This window comes from Plecotus auritus (genome assembly GCF_963455305.1).
Source record: "Plecotus auritus genome assembly, chromosome: 3".
Taxonomy (NCBI): domain Eukaryota; kingdom Metazoa; phylum Chordata; class Mammalia; order Chiroptera; family Vespertilionidae; genus Plecotus; species Plecotus auritus.
In genome coordinates, this window is record NC_137772.1 from 180,578,835 (window position 1) to 180,598,557 (window position 19,723).

The window sequence follows — 19,723 nt, forward strand, 5'->3', positions numbered from 1 at the left end:
GCAGTTAAAGTCAAGAAATATATTTTAAAAAATTATATCCTCTATTCCTTCTCTGGTCTTCCACCAATAAAACAAAGAGAATCCACTATAGTGCACACATTTTAAAGCGTAAGGACGGACCTTAAGAAAAGTCAGTGTGGGAGCTAATGACGACAGCACAGGAAAATGGAGATGTTCAGTTTCAAAAATCAGCAGTGTTGGTTAACAATGTTACAGCACTGTGTAGTTGACAAACCTTAAACTCATGAGTTCTGTATCGTAATCACCAGTTTTATTACACTGGCAATTCAGTCCTTTTGAATCAAGGATCCCCTTAAGAATCTGATGAAAATTCCAGATTCCTTTCACCAGAGATCTGAAAATATGCAAATAGACACATTTCCCAGACAATTTAGGGGTTTCAAGAACTCCCTCACCTCAAGCCCAACCATGTAGCTCCACAGACCTCATTGTAAAAACTCATGTAGTACCAAATGCTTGGGCAATTTGGGAAACAGAAATAGAGCAACAAGCATCTTGCTGGTCAGTTTCGCAAAAAGGTCTTTCTCTGTGCCAGGAGACCCCTACACATCTCGAAGATGCCTAACGGTCATTCTTTCAAGAACCTTTCTCCATCCCACCAAACTGTAAAGGCTTTCATTCCTCACCTTCCAGTGGTTACAACAAAAATAAGGAAGAAATCATGAAAAACATGAACAGAACATTTTGTATTCTGTTATCAAATATGATTTTATATTATGTCTACATTTCCTTGTCCAATCAATTTTAAGTTACTGAAAAAGCTTCATGAAAGTATTTGTAATTATTTCTATAAAACACAGGACAAAAACACAGTATATTCTTCCTTTATACACTATTCCTTTGAGAAAATGAACTTCAATTTATTTTTTTCTATAATGCACACTTCTAGGAGATGACTTGCTGTAAATGAGAAGGCAAAGAGTTCTATATCTGAATCTCTACCATTTAATCCGCAGTAATTAATTACACTAAAATACATCTATAAGCATCTCTAATATGACTAAGAAGCCAGTAAGTTCAATCACTGCTTTATATATCAGGAAACAGAGATATGCAGAAGAATTAAATGCTTTATTCCCGGCTATCTTAGTTGAATAATATTAAAAAAGTGGTGCTTTTAAAAGTTCAGAATGCATGGCCAAGGTGATCCCTACGTACAATAAATATGTCACACTTCAAAAAACTACAAGAAAATTAAATGCCACAATTATTTTATTATCCAAATAATCTCTCACTAATTATGGACAAATATACTAACATGGTACACAGCAGAAATTACAGATGATAGCTTTGCTACATATACAGTTGACTCTTGAACAACACAGGTTTGAACTATGTGTGTCCACTTATAAGCAAATTTTTTTCAATTTTCTCTTCCTTGTAATTTTCTTTCTTTTTTGTTGTTGTTAATCTTCACCCAAGGATATTTTTCCCATTGCTTTTCAGAGAGAGTGGGGAGAGGGGGGAGAGAAAGAAAAACATGTACACGTCTGGTTGCCTCCTGCACGAGTCCTGACTGGGGGTGGGGAACTGGAGACCCTTCAATGTGTGGGATGCTGCTCTAACCACTGAGCACACCAGCCAGGGCTATAATTTTCTTAACTGCATTTTCTTTCTCCAGGTTACTTTATTGTCAGAATACAGTATATAATACATATAACACAAAATATGTTAATTGATGGTTTATGTTATCAGTAAGACTTCCGGTCAACAGTAGGCTATTAGTACTTAAATTCTGTGGGAATCAAAGCTATTATGTGGATTTTCAACGTGCTAAGAGTCGGCCCCCCTAGCCCCTGTGTTGCTCAAGGGTCCACTGTATTTGTGAAACAATGACAAATATATACTTTCCTATTCCAGTTGCAGATCAACAGTCAGAAATCACAATCAACTTTTTAAAAAGGCATGTGAAACATTATCACCTTACTCATTTTATAAAATAAAAAGTGCAGAAGGAAACCTTTCTCGATCCACGTTGAACCTTCTACATGAGAGCTCATACAAAGCTTAAAACAAATCTCAGTGGCACACACTAGCTCTACCGGAGTCAGACAGTGAACCCCACAGCTTACCAGGTCACAGCATTTTTTGCTCCCCTCTCCCCCAAGTTACACTTTGAACCAGATGCCTTCTAAGTTCTGTCACAACGAGGTTAGGTCTGTTTGGCCTGTGCTTTCACCACAGCTCATTTCCCTTTCCTAAGCAGGTAAGAGCCTCTCCCTGCCTTCCCTTTAATACAGCCTCTCCTGCTCCCAAAGACAGCCAGGCTCTGGCTCAGGACAGACCCAGGAGCTGGTGGGGCTGAGGCTGCCTGGGAGGAAGGAGGCCTGCCTCCAGAGTGGATCTAGCGCCCCGGGAAGAAAGCCAGTGCGGGAGCCGGGGGAAGCCACCTGAGAGAGGATGTGGTAACCAAGAAAAGTGGGAACACACAGGCATGCGAGTTCAGGAACGCCACCAGCGTCAGGCAGGGAAGGGAACAGCCAGGAGTGGTTCTCAACTTTTTCGATTCCCAAAGCATTTTCAAACATGGGAAATTCTGAACAGGAGTCTTTTCTTCGAGCTGTATGTGCATACGATTGAGAAGAATACTTGGTGTTCATACTAGAAACTAGGGAGGAGTGGCGGACAGCCACAACCGTAAGTGTTATGAGGGCTGCTGAGAGATAGCTCTGCTGGACGTCCCGCTGCTCACAGTCCCACAGCTCACACAGGTCACTTCTCGGTATTGGGGAACCAACTGGGAGTAGACGCCCACTGCCAGGCACCAGTGTGCCCTCCAGGCAGTTTCCCCACATTCCAGTAAACACTTGATCTTTCTCAGGTGCCAGGCTCAGTCTCCCATCTCTCACTGCAGGAAACCGAATCCCACTCTCAGTCTGGGACAGCTAGCAGCAGCCAGCAGGGCATGACTAATGAAGGAGTGAAAGTAAATACGACACTTTGATGACAGAGCAGGGCCCAGATTTAAGGTACAACTGGTAGAGCAGTTGGAGAAGGGAGCAGAGGTACAGTTGATGTTATTCAATCTGGGGACACAAGCAGACTATTATCTGGGTCTGCTACAAGTTGGGGGGGGAGGGGCATGGACAGGTAGTACCGCGGAGGGGAGGACTTCATTTCCAGGCATGAGAGCAATGAGGAGACACTCACAGGAGTAAGACAGGACCTGAGGAGTAAAGACACCAGGGTCCTGAGCATATTTCTGAGAAAGGAGTCTGAGCAAATCGGGGGGCGGGGGGGGGGAGGGGGCACGGGGAGAGGGAGGATAAGCCAAATTATCAAAATTGAAACACAAACACAAGGTTAATGCTGAACCAATAGCTAAATGCAGAATCTTAAAACCCCTCCTGCCTGAGTCAGACTGGTTCCAGAGATGGCTGTGTAGCTAAGCCAAGAGATGGGAATCACAGAGCGGCGGGGGGAGGAGGGGTCTGGAGTCCAGGCAGAGTCTGAACGCCCGCTTTAACTCGAGCTGTGAAGATGACTAATAGTGGAAACCAGACTCAAGAAATCATGAGTCACCCTTTAGGGAAACCGTCGTCAGCGTCAGTACCTTCTCTGGGAACTTGGAACACATGTGCTTGAACAAATATTTTGGAATGTAATGTCTTGCATCAACATGGAATCGTTCCTTCATTTTGGATAGGTCATTACTTACTTTTCTGTTCTCAGAGCTCTTCGGTTACCACATGAGGCTCATAATACTTTTACTGATATAAAACAGCAATAAGAGCTGACCTTTTGGCAAAACAAAGCATTACACTTGAGCTCCTTACGCAGAAGGAAGGCGTCCGTCAAACATCCACTCCGGACTGGTCTCACCCTCCCCAGGAAAACCGCCAGTGGACCAATGCTCAGAATGAATGCTCAGTGTGGTTTCACGGTCACAGCTGGGCAATTAAAATCTGAATATCTGTAAAGTGAGATGAGCTCATTTTCTCACACACACCCCTTCCAGCTTAAGAAAACATTTGCTAATGTCCTATTATAGGCCAGGCATTGTGTGAGCTGCTAAAGGGATTACAAAAATAAGTAAGACAAAAAGAAAAGAAAAAAACTTACTTTAAAGTAAAAATAGAATTAAAAGGTTAAGGATTATTAGTTCACTATCTATGAGAGATATAATACTTCAGGATTTAATTCAAAATATTTTTCCAGATATTCTTACAAATACAATAGCCTGCGCTGCTACTCGTAATCACATCAACATGGATAAATCTCCAAAAATATTATGCTACGGGAAAGAAGTCAGGCACACAAAAGACTACATTCCATATGACCCCATTTATATGATGATCAAGAACAGGCCAACCAAATTTATGGCAGTAGAAGTCCTGTGTGACATCTGGAGCGTGGCTAGAAGGCTTGAGCTGAAAAGCCAAAGTTTATACAAAGCTTACCAAACTGAATGATTAACTATCTATTTTATTGTATGTAAAATATGACTTTTAAACATTAAAAAATACCCTCGGACTACATAAATATTACTAGGAACAGAGTGGTCAGATAAAATCATGGCAAAGGGTTAATGGTAGTACCTGGTATACTTGATCTCAACAGCATTTATAAAGAAAACATACCCAATTTGGAAAGAATTTGATGTAATGGCTATGACAAGAAGTTTAATAATATAGTCATATTGCCTCACAGATTTCAGTCATGGGTGAAAGATCCTAACATGGAAAACTAACAGGGTTTTAAAGTAGTAATGAAAACAGAATTTGCATCCATTTCTTTCTGCCCTATCAACTGGAAACAAAAGTTTTCATTTGCATCTTCCACATCACTCTACTACCAGGGTACTCTGGCTATCCACAGAGAAGGCATTCTAGAGAGGGATTCTCTAGTACAGTAGCCCTGCCACCTCCAGCCCCTTATCTCTGAGGGATATGTTCTAAGGCCCTTATGGATGCCTGAAACCACAGACAGTACTGAACCCTATATACATACCATGTTTTTTCCTAAATATACATACCTATGGTAGTTTAATTTATAAATTAGGCACAGTATGAGATTAACAATAATATAAAAATTGTATGTTCTCTCTCTCTCTCTCTCTCTCTCTCTCTCTCTCTCTCTCTCTCTGCACTAATCGATAAACTAAGATGACTACTAAGTGACTAAAAGGCAGAGGGCATATACAGCGTGGACACGCTGGACAGGGGGATGATTCATGGCCTGGGCGGGACAGAGCAAGACTTCATGCTACTCAGAATGGCGCACAATTTAAAAACTAGGAATTGTTTATTTCTGTAATTTTCCATTTAATATTTTCAGCCCGTGGTTGACTGTGGATAACTGAAAACATGTAAAGCAAAACCTCAGATAAGGGGTGTGTGTGTGTGTGTGTGTTTGTGGAGGGGAGGGGAGATACACTACTTAATATCAGGATTTCTCAAAGGGAAAGTCCTTGGTGGAGCAGGTCAGAGTCCCCGTGGGGCTTTTCCATGCTCACACACATTCTGATTCATATCTCAGGGGCTTGGTTATGACTCCCAGCCAGTGCCAGTCACTTCCGACCGGAATGAGTCACACCCCTCAGCAGCATGGCAGGAAGACTAAAGAACCAGTTCCTGGCTGAGAATCCAGGAAACGGGCTCTTTCCTAGCTCCCTGCCCTTTTCAAGCAGGGAGAGGAAAAGGTGGAGTGCAGGGAACAGGTGGACCTGCTTCATTCCTCTTTCCTCCTCCTCTGTCAACTCAAGGAAACGGCACAGATTGCTTGGGCCCAACCTCTCAGTTCTTTCTCCTTTAACTAAAGGAAGGGAGGAGATGGTGCTACACTGAGTTACAAAGGGAGAATAAAGGGAACTGGAAATGACCTACCAAGTTTTAGTCCTTCCCTACTCAGTACTAACATTTTAGCCCATCTACCAAGAAATAAAGGGACATACGACCATACACTGAGTGGCCAGATTATTATGATCTCTGAATGCATAATAATCTGGCCACTCAGTGTATATCCTATATAATAAAAGGCTAATATGCAAATTGTCCCCTCGACTAGGAGTTCGACCAGCAGGCAGGCCAGCCAACCACCCAGGTCCCCTTCCCCTGGCCAGGCTGGCCAGACCCCACCCATGCACGAATTCATACACCAAGCCTCTAAAATTATACACACACACACACACACACACACACACACACACACACACAGAGTGGCCAGATTATTATGCGTTCAGAGATCATAATATCTGGCCACTCAGTGTACAGCGACAATGCTACTTGCTCACCTTTGCAAGGTGCATTAATAGCTGTAGGAATTAATATAAACTTAGCTCCCAATGGAGGTTTTTCCCAGCACAGCTGGAACTGTGAGCCTAAAAACATTTGTGGTGTTTTACACATTAATCTAATGTACATCTTGAGCCTTCTCATAGACCTGCTTTTTCAAGAGTCTATGGCCATGTTATTGTTAAAATTATGAAAACAGCAGCAGCACTGGTTAGCCATCCCCAGGTGAGGGCCCATCCTGGCTTTGGATACACCAAAGTTCTGTTCTCAGCAGTGCTATCCCCGGTTCAGTCTCCTTTTTCACAATCTTCAAGTATAATTTGCTGGTAATCTGTCGGCACATTTGTCTTCCCTGCCAGTCTGCCTACTTGTCAAGGGCAGAGGCTGCTTCTGCCTTGTGTATTGCTAAATACCTAGTGCTGAGCACAATGCCTGACACACTGAAGGTGCTGGACAGACATGGGGAAAATGAATGAATTTCAGCATGCATTTCTGATTTATTTTATCGCTTATTAGAATATAAGCTCCAATGAAAACAGGGTCCTCTATACCTGATTTGGGACCCTCAAACCCTAAAATGACCCACAGGAGGTCTTCCGTAAATACTGAATGAATAAAGACTGTGAGACAAGATCAATCCAGGGCTCTGAGCTAAATTAAATCTCTATGCACATGAGTTTTTAAAAGGGCAACAGACCTGATTTATGAAGGCCAGTGCTAGGAACTTCCACAGTCAGCTTTCAAAGGGACGTTTCTGTGTGTGCCAAGTAAGTCAAGATTGTGATGGAAGGCCTCAAAATAAGTATTTTGGAGTGTAAAACAAGCCTGTAGCCACAGTTCAGAGAATGTGCCTCTCAGGAAAACCATGATTACCCCGTTGCTCTAAAGCCATTTGCTGTGTTGCTTACCCTTACAGCAGATGACAAGGCCAGCTAGAAATATTCTCCTCTCCTGTGTTCTGTAAGCTGCGACATGCTGGTTAGAGAAGCATGGACCCATCTCAATTTAAATGGAAGCAGGAAATACGAGACAGTCTGGCCATCTTCTGAATGGAGTCCAGGCTGAAACCCCTGGATGACAAGAACTGCAACTCTAAGTTCAGTCACTAAAGAATGGAATTTTGGTTTTTACTGAGAAGTCACTTGAATGGAAGGCTTAACTATACAGCAAATACCTTAAATTCTACCAGATCTGGGGATAAAACAACCTTCTTCCTTTCCCTTTGTTGTCTCCTACCCAAACAGAAAAGAGTATCTCACTTTCCTTAGGTCTGATGCTCCTGAATACTGGTGCTCTCTATTTCTATGAAGAAGCAGGCTAAGTGTCCGATGAAAATACTGGGACAGAGGAAGGATAAAGGACTCTCCGGAGACTGCTGGGCAATTGAAGAGCAGGAAAAGGAGCTGACCGGGGATAAATAAAAAGGACCACAGGCCAGAAGAGGGACCCTTTTCTTCCTCACCACAGTCAGCTGCAGTACTACAGGATGCTGGCCCACACCCTGGCCCAGTCAAGGTGAGGCTATGTGCAGCAGGTGGATGAAGTTCATCTTTCAACGCAGGGAGGAGTCATCTTTTTACTTCAATCTCCAGGAGACGTATTGCTGATCAAACTCAGGTTTTCACCAGCAAATCCAAACCTCAAGAAAAGATCACTTTCACCTGATCCCTCATACCTACAACTTACCTAAGGCTCTTGGGGAGGGAAAAGGTGGGGCCCCTCAGAGAGAGAAACGAAGGACCCACTCTCTCCTTCACCCCTCCAGACCCAAGGGGGTGCAGATTCCCAAAGTATCCCCACCGCCCTCCAAGAGTGGGGTTTGGGTGTGCAGGATAATAAGGTAGCTGAGAAGGTCCTCTCTCAGAGACACCCAAGATAATCTCCAATTCTGAAGACACTTAGAGAAGAGGTGCCCAAAGTGAGCTGCCTGCATACACAATGGTCAAAACCTGGGAAGGGGGGGGTCAAAACCTGGGATGGAGGGGAGGATGTCAAAGTCAAATGGGTTTTTAATATCAGGTCAAAGATCACTCCCCTCACGTGCCTCATGACTGCCTTCCCTCCAGTGAACGGTGAACTCTCTGAATGAGCCTCCAAGTTTCCACAATTCAGTGGTGACAATGGAATCACGGAGAACCCTGAGCCCCAAGAATCTCACCATTAACCTTCTTCTCCTCTCTTCTCCTGTCATATTCTAACGGCTTCATGTGCAATAAAAGCTATTTACTTCTTACTTGTCTCCTTGCTCATTTCTTGGGCATTCGATGCTATGGTGACACAGGGGAGCACACAGACTTCGGTTACAACTGCCTGGCAGCAGCTGGGAGAATGGGATAGGCCTCAGGCGCCCCTGATGGAACTACAATCCCTACAGTCATAAGCCATGTATTGGAAAGATAGGCCCCAGGACCTCTTGCCAAGATTCCCCCTGAAATAGGTTTCCTGGAATTTGGAGAACCCAGTCAGTCGGTCTGAAGATCTGTGAGAGTACAGGAAACACCGTAATTATCTCTTTGTAGAAACGACATGCTATTCTTCAAGTCCTTTATCTTTAAATACATGTGTCTGCAGCCCAGCCACTGTCATGATCATCCTTAACCAGACAGCGCCTGCACACACAGCGTGACCGAGCGACGCCAGACAGCAGGCAAGGACTTAGAGCTCGCTGAGATTAAGAGTAACAGTTCCCATGACTGCGTTTAAATACAAGAATTGTGGAGACAATTCATTAGGATGGTAAAACTGTAACTGCCCCTCCTGGAGTGTGAGTGAAAAAGCTCAGTGCCAGCACTACCTATCCCACCTTGCCTCCTCCTAACAATCCCACAGGCTGAAAAACAGGCTCTGAGAAGCCCAGAAACTTGCCCCAGGTGATCAATCTAGGTGACAGTCAAATGCAAGCTCCAGTCTTCTGAGAACAAGATGTTTCTTTTCCCTCCTCACTGGTGAGATCAACACAGCCTTCACTTCTGCTTTCTTCTTTAAATTTTTTTTTTCCTATCCTCCTAGGGATTAACCCCACCCCCCTCCAAGAAACGCTGTTTCTTTACTATTTGTATGACTTGGAAACAATGGTGGGCTTCATTGGTTGGTTTTTCTTTTTCCGAGAAAGAGCATCTGATTATGTTTTACACACATTAAACATTCAGGGTTTGTTTCCTAAGTAACAGAAGGAAACAGAATAAGGAACACGACTGTTTCCATTCAGAATATAAATAACAAAACCTTTACAATAATGTTTTATATGTGGGAAGGGTGCATCATTTTTGTTTAGACTTTAATGGGAAGTAATTTATCCTAAAGACTTAGCACAAGTCAGAGTTGCAGGGGCGTGCTTAAGGTGTGTCTGTGTGATGCCACAAGGAAAATTTAGCCATCGTTTTGTCTGTTCAAAGACTGTTTTACAAACAGCTAGATAGAATGTCTGGAGAAATCATAACAAATTCAATTATGTAAACACAATCTTAGTTTATATAAAACAAGCTTGATAAACAAACCTATAATTTGCATAATTATACTTTGTGAAAGAACATCTATTTAGATGCCTATGACCTGTGGCTAAAGTTCTGCCAAAGTTAAAATAAAAACTATAGAAAAGAGAATTTTAAAGACCAATATCCTTTTTCCCCTCCAATTTCAAGTATTTGTATCTCAAAACAATGTGGGAAATAGTTTCAATGTCCTAGATTGAAAGCATTAAATATAAAAGCAACATCTGGACTTCACAAAAGAATACATTTTCTTTCGTTTGTACTTTTGGCTACTGAATAACTTACTGCAGCAAGTTCTTTCAATTAGTATTCAGATGTGTAGCCAGGGCAGTAATAAATACCATGGAAGAGAAAGTTGCCTATTAACCCTTCACCTTGCCTTCCATGCAAACATTTCTTTGGATATTTTGGCTGAATAGTATTTGAATTGCTCTTTGGTACACGTCCAAAATATCTTATTGTTGACTTTTTCAGCCAGTATTCTTTAAACTGGCTGCTTCTTAGAATGAATGCTAATTAATTTCATTTGCAGTATTAAAAAGCAAGATCAAACTAAAGGAAAGCAATAATAAAAGTAATGATAATGACTTAATCACTTGATTTATTAAATTCTCAGTCTCCATCTTAACATATGAGTAACCTATTAGTCAAGAAGTAAAGAAAAAAGCAAACATTTTTCTAGTGTGCTGATTCTTTATCTGTCCTTGGGTTGAAATATATCATATTATGCTTGATATAACATTGTCTAACAAGCTTGGTCTAAGAATAAGAGTATTCAAGAACTGATATTCTCTTGAGATTATTGTTCTTTCCATAAAAAAGTGTATTATGATTGCATCTTGTCTTTAGTGAGAGTCATCAAAATATGGGGGGCTGCATTGTTTACTAGTAATTTGGGCAAATGATCAATTTTACTTGTATTCATTCTGCTGTTAAGAAGACTACTGGAGCAATTTTAGGTGATTTTTATGTTCTAAGAGATTTTAATGAAGACCATTAAACACTTACTCGAAACATAAAAAAAGAAGTACATTTCCTTGGCTGAAGGTAATTGGGAATGATATTTTCCAGTTCTGAAACTAGTGATTTTTCCCCAGACCCAGTCCTAAATGCACTGTATCCAAAGCAGCTCCAGCAGCTTCAAACCCTCCATTACAATGTAAGATGGGAAAAGGAAGAGGAGGAAGACTATGACGACTAAAAGGCCGTCCTGTAATGATGTCTACGGAATGTGTGTGTGCTCAGGCAATTGTTTTGCTAAGGATGTGAAGTCAAGTGCAGCACAATATTAGTTTCAGTATAAAAACTGTACAGATTTTTGTATAACCGATAAGATTCTTTGTAGAGAAAATACTTTTTAAAAAATTGCAGGCCGTAGTTTTTTGAGGGGCTACTACATAAAGTTAGATTTTAAGGCTTCTGATGTTAAATGTTTCTAAATATTTAATGGTTTCTTCATTTCTTGACGTGTCTATGATAGCACAGCAAACTTATAGGAAATTAGTATCAATAATAAGTGTTGGGTTTTTTAGAATGTTGCAAAGCATTATGATATGCAAGCGGTGGGGTACAAAGGTCAGTAAGATAGCCCTATTGACCCTCTAAGATGTATTCAATTGCCTGGGATACAAAACAACTAAGAAGTATGATAACAGAAGAAAATCTAAAGTATTATTAGCTAGAGTGAAAACTTTTATTAAAATATAATCCTTTTAATTCAGCCTGCCGCAAATACCACTTTGAGAGATCAAGACCATCCTTTAAAGCTAGATTGTGGGATTCTTAATAATATATTATAATCCCCCCTCAAGAATTTCTGAATTTAAGTAGTATCTCTGATGTAAACCTTCATAGGAGCTTTTAGTCTGAATTTCTTGACTTCTAAAAGGAAAATGAAATGTACAGCAATCAACATATGTGACTGTTGTAGCCACTCAAGAAAAAAGAAAGGGGTGTGTGTGGCACTCCTTTACTCTTCTAGAGCTGACTTGTCAGACCCAAAGAATCATGAGAATTATAAAAGGAGTCTTTTGGAAAGTAATTATCTGACCCATGAGTTAGAATCTGGAGGATAAATTGTGACTGAGGATTTTAAACTGAAAATAACAGAAGGTTTATGAAAAAGTGTCAACTTGACTATGCTCACAAAGAAACACTTTAAGGACAGTTTGTTTTGTTTTTCAGCTGTCATCACCCTGATAGGAAAAAAAAAAGGGGGGGTGGGGTGGGAAACTTTTTTCATATATATATATATGAATGATCCCCTTGCCCTAGCAAACAAGGCAAGTGCAGCATCAAGGTTTATTCTTTGAGAAATCATGCTCCATTTCGAAATACTCAGGACACCCCTTGTCCTAGTCCCATTCCCCCCTTATCGTCTCATTCCTTCTAGGGCAGGCTCAGAAACTGCCTCTGTAGAACTACCTTGGATTTGCCAAAGCAATGTTGCAAACTTTCTCCTTGGTACCAGGACTGACCCTGGTACACATCTTGATTACAGCACTAATTGCAGATTACTGCAATTATCTATTCCCATATCCGCCTCTTCCCTAGATAGTGAGGCACTGAAGGTCAGCTAGGTCTGAGTATCAACATTTTTATCACAGATGACTAAGGGAATCTCAAATGCCATAGAAGAGAATTCTACTAGGACCATAAAACCCTAAGCATTTATGTTAATCAAATTATCTTAAAAGAGCAATTCATTTATTCATTCCTTAACAATGATGTGCTTGACTTCTACTGACGATCAAGCACCATTCTAGACACCAGAGACATAGCTTAGAACACAAAGAACACAGACATCTGCCTTCAAGGAACTTACAATGTAGAGGACAGTGAGGAAGAGAAAAAAAAATTTTAACTATACAAGATCTGAGCTATTTTGCATGATCGCTAGAAAGCCCAAATGACCTAGTCCCAATCCCCAAGAAATTTACACTCTAGTTGTGGGGATAATTAATGCAAAGATAACGAACAACGAAGACCAAAAACAAGGTGAATGCTAATTGGGTAGAACAGAAAGATAAGGGGTGTGAGAATTCATTGGTGGGCACATTGGGCTAGGTCGGAGGTCGGTGGTCGGCAAACTGCGGCTCGCGAGCCGCGGTCTGCCGCTCTGTTGACTAATGAGTTTGCCGACCACTGGGCTAGGTCAAAGGTGTGGGAATCTTTTTTCTGCCAAGGGCCATTTGGATATTTATAACATCATTGGAGGGCCATACAAAATTATCAACTTAAAAATTAGCCTGCTATATTGGGTCAAACATTTAATTAACTCACCCCTAATGCCTTGGGAGGCCAGTCAAATTATGTCATGGGCCTTATACGGCCAGAGGGCCTGACGTTCCCCACCCCTGGACTAGGAGGGTCAGTAATAGCTTTCAGGGTTTGTGACAAGCTTGAGGAAATGAGGATGTGAGTCTGGTATTACAAGGGAGGGAGATATCAGAGCCAAAGCAGAGGAGACAATGTGTAAGACCTGTTGGAAGAAGAAAAAATTCTCCCCTCCTACAAACCTGTTCTCCTCCTCCTCCTCTGGCCACCACTTTCCTCCTAATCACTCAATTCAAGTCCGAGACTCACCCAGATCTCCTCTCTGCTGGAAGCATCCAGTCTCTTGAGACCTTACAGATGGCGGATCTTTCAAAAGCTCTCAGACTCACTCACCTCTAATTGCATGGCCACTGCTGGCATTTCTGAACTTGACTACTCGAAAGGCTTACCTCTATCATCTCTTTCCCATCCATTTTCTAACATGCGGTCAGGGAGAGCTTTCCAAGAGCAAATTCACTCCTATCACTCCTTTCCTTGAAACCTTTCAGGAACTCCAAATCACAGACACAGTGAAATCCCAAATCCTTAAAACGTGCGGAAGATTCTTCATGGTGCCACCCCCTCCTGCCTTCCCAGCCTTGTGACGGCTCCCTTCCACCACAGGTGACTGCTTGGAATTCCAGACTCTCCTGCTCACTATGCCACTGCACCTGCCCGGTCCTCCAATACCTGGCCCACTAATCCCTCCTGAGAAGCTGTCTCCCATTCTCTGCCCACGGCTGTACATATACCACAATAATGGCACTTCCTGCAAATGTCTGGTTCCAGGAACCTATCTTTCCATGGCCAAGAGGCGCATCTTCAGTCACCCAACACCCAGCCCAGCACCTAATCCTACACCTGGCACAGCAGGCTTTGCTCAATGAATGTTGATAAAGCAAAATTGAAGCTAGGACAAGATTTACAGGAAATTAAGCCTAAAGTAGGGCCCTCCCTGGCCAGGTGGCTCCGTTGGTTGTAGCATCATCCCCAACACCGAAAGGCTACAGGTTCCATTCCTGGTAGGGCACATACCTAGGCTGTCGGTTCAATCCCCAGTCGAGGCACTTACTGGAGGCAACCAAATAGATGGATGTTTCTCATATCAATGTCTGTCTTCTTTCTCTCTCTCTCTTCGTCAAATCAATAAAAGCATAACCTCCAGTAAGGATTAAACACAAAACAAAACATAAAGTAGGTAGTAAGGGGATAGAGACTGTGTGGGAAGACAGAGAAAAGGGAGCCAATAAAAACTGAGAGGTGCAGCTGAACCATCATCTCTCAGAGGTAATGGGCCTCTGCCCACCCCGCCCACCCCCGTGACATGACCATTAGCTGTGGGGATCAGACAGAAAGTGCTTTCCATAAGCAGCCTGGGCTTGCAAAACAACCAACCCCACACCAAAGACTTTTTGCCTGAACTATGTGACTTGTTCCTGTAGTCCCCTTCTTTTTCAAGAACACTTCTCCTCTCTCAGTAAAGTTTGAACCATGGAAATGCAGGAAACAAATTAAAACAGCACACTAAATACAACAGCTACATTCTGGCTACAAAAGATGTTTCCATCACTTTCTACATCCACAGGTAGTGATGTTGGATTCGATTCCGATTAACTGGGGGTGGTGGAGGGTGCTCCTGGAAGCACAGCAGCCACAGACCCTCTTCGCACACCAGGCACACACAAGCTGCCTCAACATGTGACCTCCACCAGCACCAGTGCAACAGGGCTGCAGGCCGAGTGCTTCCCACCACTACATCCTGGATGTAACATCTGTGGTTGGTTGTTGAAGCTCATGGGGAAATGAGTGGCCTTTGGTAAAAGTGCTCTCGTGCCAACAGATTGCCTCATTTGCAAATCTTCGGGCATAATGTCTGGTGGCCACGAGTTAAGCAAATACGGAAAAGATACCCATGGTAAGACATACCATCTTTGGTTCTCTAGATTGGTTCATGCCAAACAAGGAGGACATGAACATTTCTTCAAAACTAAGCAGAAACTCACTAATTTTAAAAAAAAAAAGGCCCCCAAATCCCAGACTAGTAGAAGGCATATATATGTATGTAAAACATCTCTATGATGTAACCAGGAACTACATGTAGTTTAAAAGTTTGTCTTTCTTTTTTGCCTCTTATAAATTAGCTGATGGTAGATGTCTTCCCTAAGAACTTATATCAAAATCACTCTTCTGTTCTGAATAATAAAGTTAACACTATAGAGAGATTTCACAGAACTCTTCAGGACCTGAGTAGGTTTAAATTATTATACAGCTATTAGTAGTGACAATCAAGTACTAGAGGAAATACGTTAGCCAACAGCTTTAACACGGCCCTGCATTACAAAACTAGAGGCAGAGGTTAAATTTATAATCTTCATTTCACCAGAGTCTCCTCTCCCACAGTTGGAAATTACAGTTATTTCTTAAAAGGCTGTATACTATCAGCCTATTTCTGGTAACCTTTTGAAAGGCTTATGTTACAATGACATCAACTTTCCTTTGGTATGGTAAACATTTTTTCTTGATATAAAATCACTGCAACCCACTTTAAATTTATGTAATAACCAAAAATTGCTGAGACATATTTAAGTGATATTTGGTGCCTGACATAAAGTATGTTGAATTGATCCCTACACACACTTAAGTATTCATATCAGTAGCCCATGGAGGGAAGGATGAAGGAGAGGCAGATATTTAATTTTTCTTAAATTTATCTACCCTGTTTGACTTGATAGAACTAGCATAGATTACACCTGTAATCTATAATAATAAAAGAGTAATATGCTAATTAGACCGGATGTCCTTCCGGACGTCCTTCCAGAGACTTTCTGGACGAAGCCGGGGCTGTGAGAGAAGCCCAGGTCCTGGGTGCCAAAGGGAAGCCAGTGCCGGCAGCTGGGGGAAGGAAGGCCTACTCTTACACGAATTTCGTGCATTGGACCTCATTATATATAAAAAGATGAATTTTATGATGCTTCATCGTGCAAGCACAGACTAGACCAAGTTAGCTGTCTTTCTAAACTGAGATGTACCAATGGCAGAGGGACAAACAAAGCTCAGTGTCCCTTTCCTTTCATTTCCATTTGGGTTTTTACCATTATTTATTCACCATACTCAATATAAACAGTTACACTTCACCATAATAAACAAGAGTATTTTCCAATGAAACAGACTAATTTTATAACTTTTTAAAGTTTGCACCTATGATTTTCATGTAATCACTACAGGCCCAGTGCATGAAAATTCATGCACTGGAGGGGGGTCTCTCAGCCCGGCCTGCCCCCTCTCACAGTCGGGGAGCCCTCGGGGGCGGAAGGTGACCCAGCGATCAGGGGAACAAGACGCTCCATCACACCTCTGCTGCTGCCACTGCCGGCAGCGCAAGCCTCGGCCAGCCCTGGTTACCTGAGCCTCAGGCGGCCCTGGGCAGCTGGGCAACCGCCATCCGAGGCTTGCCCGTGCCTCAGGTTGGCCCTGGGCAGCTGGGCAGCCGCCATCTGAGGCTTGCCTGGGCCGCTGGGGGCCTGAGGGGACACCGGAGGCAGGCGTGCGAAGCAGCTGGGGGCCTGGGCAGGTGGGGCTGAGGGGACTGGGCGCCGCCATCTTGTGGCTATGGGCGCCGCCATCTTTTGAGGGCATGGCAGTCAATTAGCATATTCCCTCCTTATTGGCTGTGGGCGCCGCCATCTTTTGCAACGGTGTGAGGGTCAATTAGCATATCCCCTCTTTATTAGATAGGATGATTTACTACTAAAGCCTGCCAATAGCATTGTATCTAACAGCTGGAGTCACCAGAGGGAAAGTGCATTAATCTGTACAGGTCTTGCAAATCAGAAAACCTGGGCTTGAACTTGAACTTGTTGTGGGAGAAGCAGGCAGATCAACCTGTGAGCTTCAGTTTTCTGTCCACACAAAAGGAAAACACTATTTGCTCCCTCCATAAGGATGGATACCTAATAAATTGTTCTCAACTGGAATGACAAGTAAAGCTGAACCATGGAGTAAAATCCCCTCTATTCATTTTGTCTCTAATCAAAAAGTAAGTTATCACGTTCTATGAATTTTTAAATGAGCAGTGATTATAACAGATGATTCATAAAAACAATTTAACTGTCTGGCTACAGATGAATGGAGATATGATATGTGTGTGTGTGTGTGTGTGTGTGTGTGTGTGTGTGTGTGTGTGATTATATATATATAATAATTATATAATTATATAACAGTATTTGGCCATGAGAAAGAAGGAAATCCTGCCATTTGTGACACCATGGATGGAACCTGAAGGCATTATGCTAAGTGAAATAAATCACACATAGAAATACAAATACTGCACATATATGTGAAATCTAAAAGAGCTGAACTCATAGAAACAGAATGGGGGGGTGGAGATGTTGGTCAAACTTCTAGTTATAAGTAAGTTCTGGGGATCTAATGCACAGCACAGTGATTATAGTTCATAATACTGTGTCATATAAAGATGCTAAAAGAGTAGATGCTCAAATGTTCTTAGCAAAAACTAAAAGAGAGAGAGAGAAATGGTAATTATGTTACATGATGGAGGTGTTAGCTAAGTAAAGCTCAGGTAGTAATCATTTTTGCAATATATGAGTATCAAGCCAACACATTGTACACCTTAAACTTATACAGTGTTACATGTCAACTATATCGCGATAGAAATAAAAAAATAATAATTAAATAAATTAGCAGTGCCAAGGCTGTGAAAGGAAGAAAAACCACACCTAACTCCTAAAATTAAGTTACTTTCTAAAGTTATTAGAGAAGACTAGGGCTTTAAGACATGAACAAGAACTGTTATGTTTTAAAGTGATCTGCATCCAGGAAACTGAGGCGGAGTCTGTGGAGCAGACCAGCATGGTAATTTAATTGCCAGTCTTCTGGAGGGACCCAAGGTCTCCATCATTGTCTGAGAGTGTTCTCTTGAGACCTGATTTTCTCCCTACCCCTCCAATTGCTCTCCCCCTTCCCCGCTTCCTCCTACCCTTTTGTTGGCTTTTAAACAGCTCTCCCTCCACCCCTTTTACAACTTTATGCATTTTTAACTCTAATTAGGAATGGGCTCGCCCCGCCCCACAAGCTCCCGGGGCCTTCAGGACTCTAGGAAATGCTTGCGGTCCACCTACCTAAGGGCTTCCACCTCTGATTACCACCTCGCGGGCTCTGCGGATGAAAGAAGGCTGCCGGCCCGCGGCCACAAATCAGTTCCCCGGCCGCTCCGCCGGCCCCAATCCTGCCCCCCAGAGCCCGGCATTCGCCTTCACCTAAAGAGGATTCAGGTGGCCACACCCCAGTCCTCCCAGCCCCGGCTCCCCCCACCCCCACCTACAGGCTCGCCGCCCGCGCCGGCTTTGCAGAAACCCCAGCGCTGGTTCGAGGCGGAGGAAATGACCCAAAAGTTGTAGTGTCTGAGTCAAGACTTCCGCACGCAGCGGCGTCCCCATGTCTCCCGTGACTGTTCCAGGGCTGCGTCCTTTCCCGTCCAGAGTCTGTTCTCGGGGCCCCTGCGCGCCCCGCGCCTCCCTGGCCTTCCCGGGGGCCGTCGGCCTCCGCAAGCGCAGCCGGGAGGCGACCCCGGTCGGCGGCCCCAGGCGTCCGCATTGCGGCCCCCCGGACGGCGGCGCGGGCTTCCTTCTCCCGGCCCCGGACGCCCCCCGCCTGCGCTCCTCGGAGCGGCGGAGGGTCCCCGCAAACCTCCCCGCGGTGGGTGCAGCGCCCACGCGCAGTCCCTAACTTCCTCCGCGTGGGCTCGGGCTTTCGGGCGGGGACGCGGGGCCCCGCGCCGGCGCACCATGGGAACCCCTTGCTCACCGATATCTCCATCCTCGTCGTCCTCCTCATCCAGCTCCAGGTCTAACAGAACGTCCCTGGTCATCATTGCTACCCCGAAGGCGGCTCCGAACTTGGCACGAAGTTGGGGCTCCCGGGTCCCGGAACGACGCAGCTGTCGCGGGCCCGGCGCCCGAATGGGGACCGCGGGGCGGGTCTGGCTCCCGGCTCAGGGGCCGCTGCGCCCAGCCCAGCCCGCGCTCCGGGAAGCCGATCGGCCGCCGATCTGAACCCAGCGCCCAAGGCTACCCCTCGCCACTGAGCATGCCCAGTGCGCGGCGAGGCTGCTGCGGAACGATCGCCTTCCCCCGCTTATTAGGCGCTCGGGAGGAAGTCGGGAGGCAGAGGGAGAAGTCCGGAGGCAGAGGGTGTAGTCGGCGCTCGCCTTCTGCACGCTAGTGACCTCGTGGAAGGGCGAGGCGGGAGCACGCGAGGGGGAAGTGCACAGCTCTCCAACGCTGCTTTCTGTTCTAAGGTCCTTGATACACACATGCAGGGGGCTTGCTTTCTTTGATACTGTTACTGCAGAGGGGAAGACGCCGCCGCAGCTCGCGGGAAGAACCCTGAGGGCGAGCCCCTTTGAATGGTGCTTAAAGGCGACGTGGAGCCATTGGAGGATCTTCAAGTGTCAATGTCTCTGGCTCTAAAGGGGAAACGACTATTCTGTAGGGAAAGTAGGGAGGGAGATGACAGAGAAAGAGGCAAAACTCGTAGATGATACGCAACACGAGAAAAAAAGAGCGAGATTTAAAGGAGCATATTCTCAAAAGGCAGGAGGATTTCCGCCCAAAGTGAGGTTAGGAAGGGAGAGAAGCGCCCCCT

At 44.1% G+C, this 19,723-nt stretch overlaps 1 protein-coding gene across 2 annotated transcripts in view; it reads right to left on the reverse strand.

Annotated features, from left to right (window-relative positions):
- Positions 1-19,387, reverse strand: part of ANO6 (anoctamin 6) — a 192,608-nt gene extending 173,221 nt beyond the window's left edge. Inside the window, exon 1 of one of the 2 annotated variants that reach the window (XM_080662363.1) lies at positions 18,884-19,387. In XM_080662363.1, coding sequence (XP_080518489.1) covers positions 18,884-18,950 — 67 coding nt within the window. In that variant the 5' untranslated portion in view covers positions 18,951-19,387. The remainder of the gene's footprint in view (positions 1-18,883) is intronic. The other variant, XM_080662362.1, reaches the window with a different exon arrangement.
- Between the last annotated feature and the right edge of the window lie 336 nt (positions 19,388-19,723).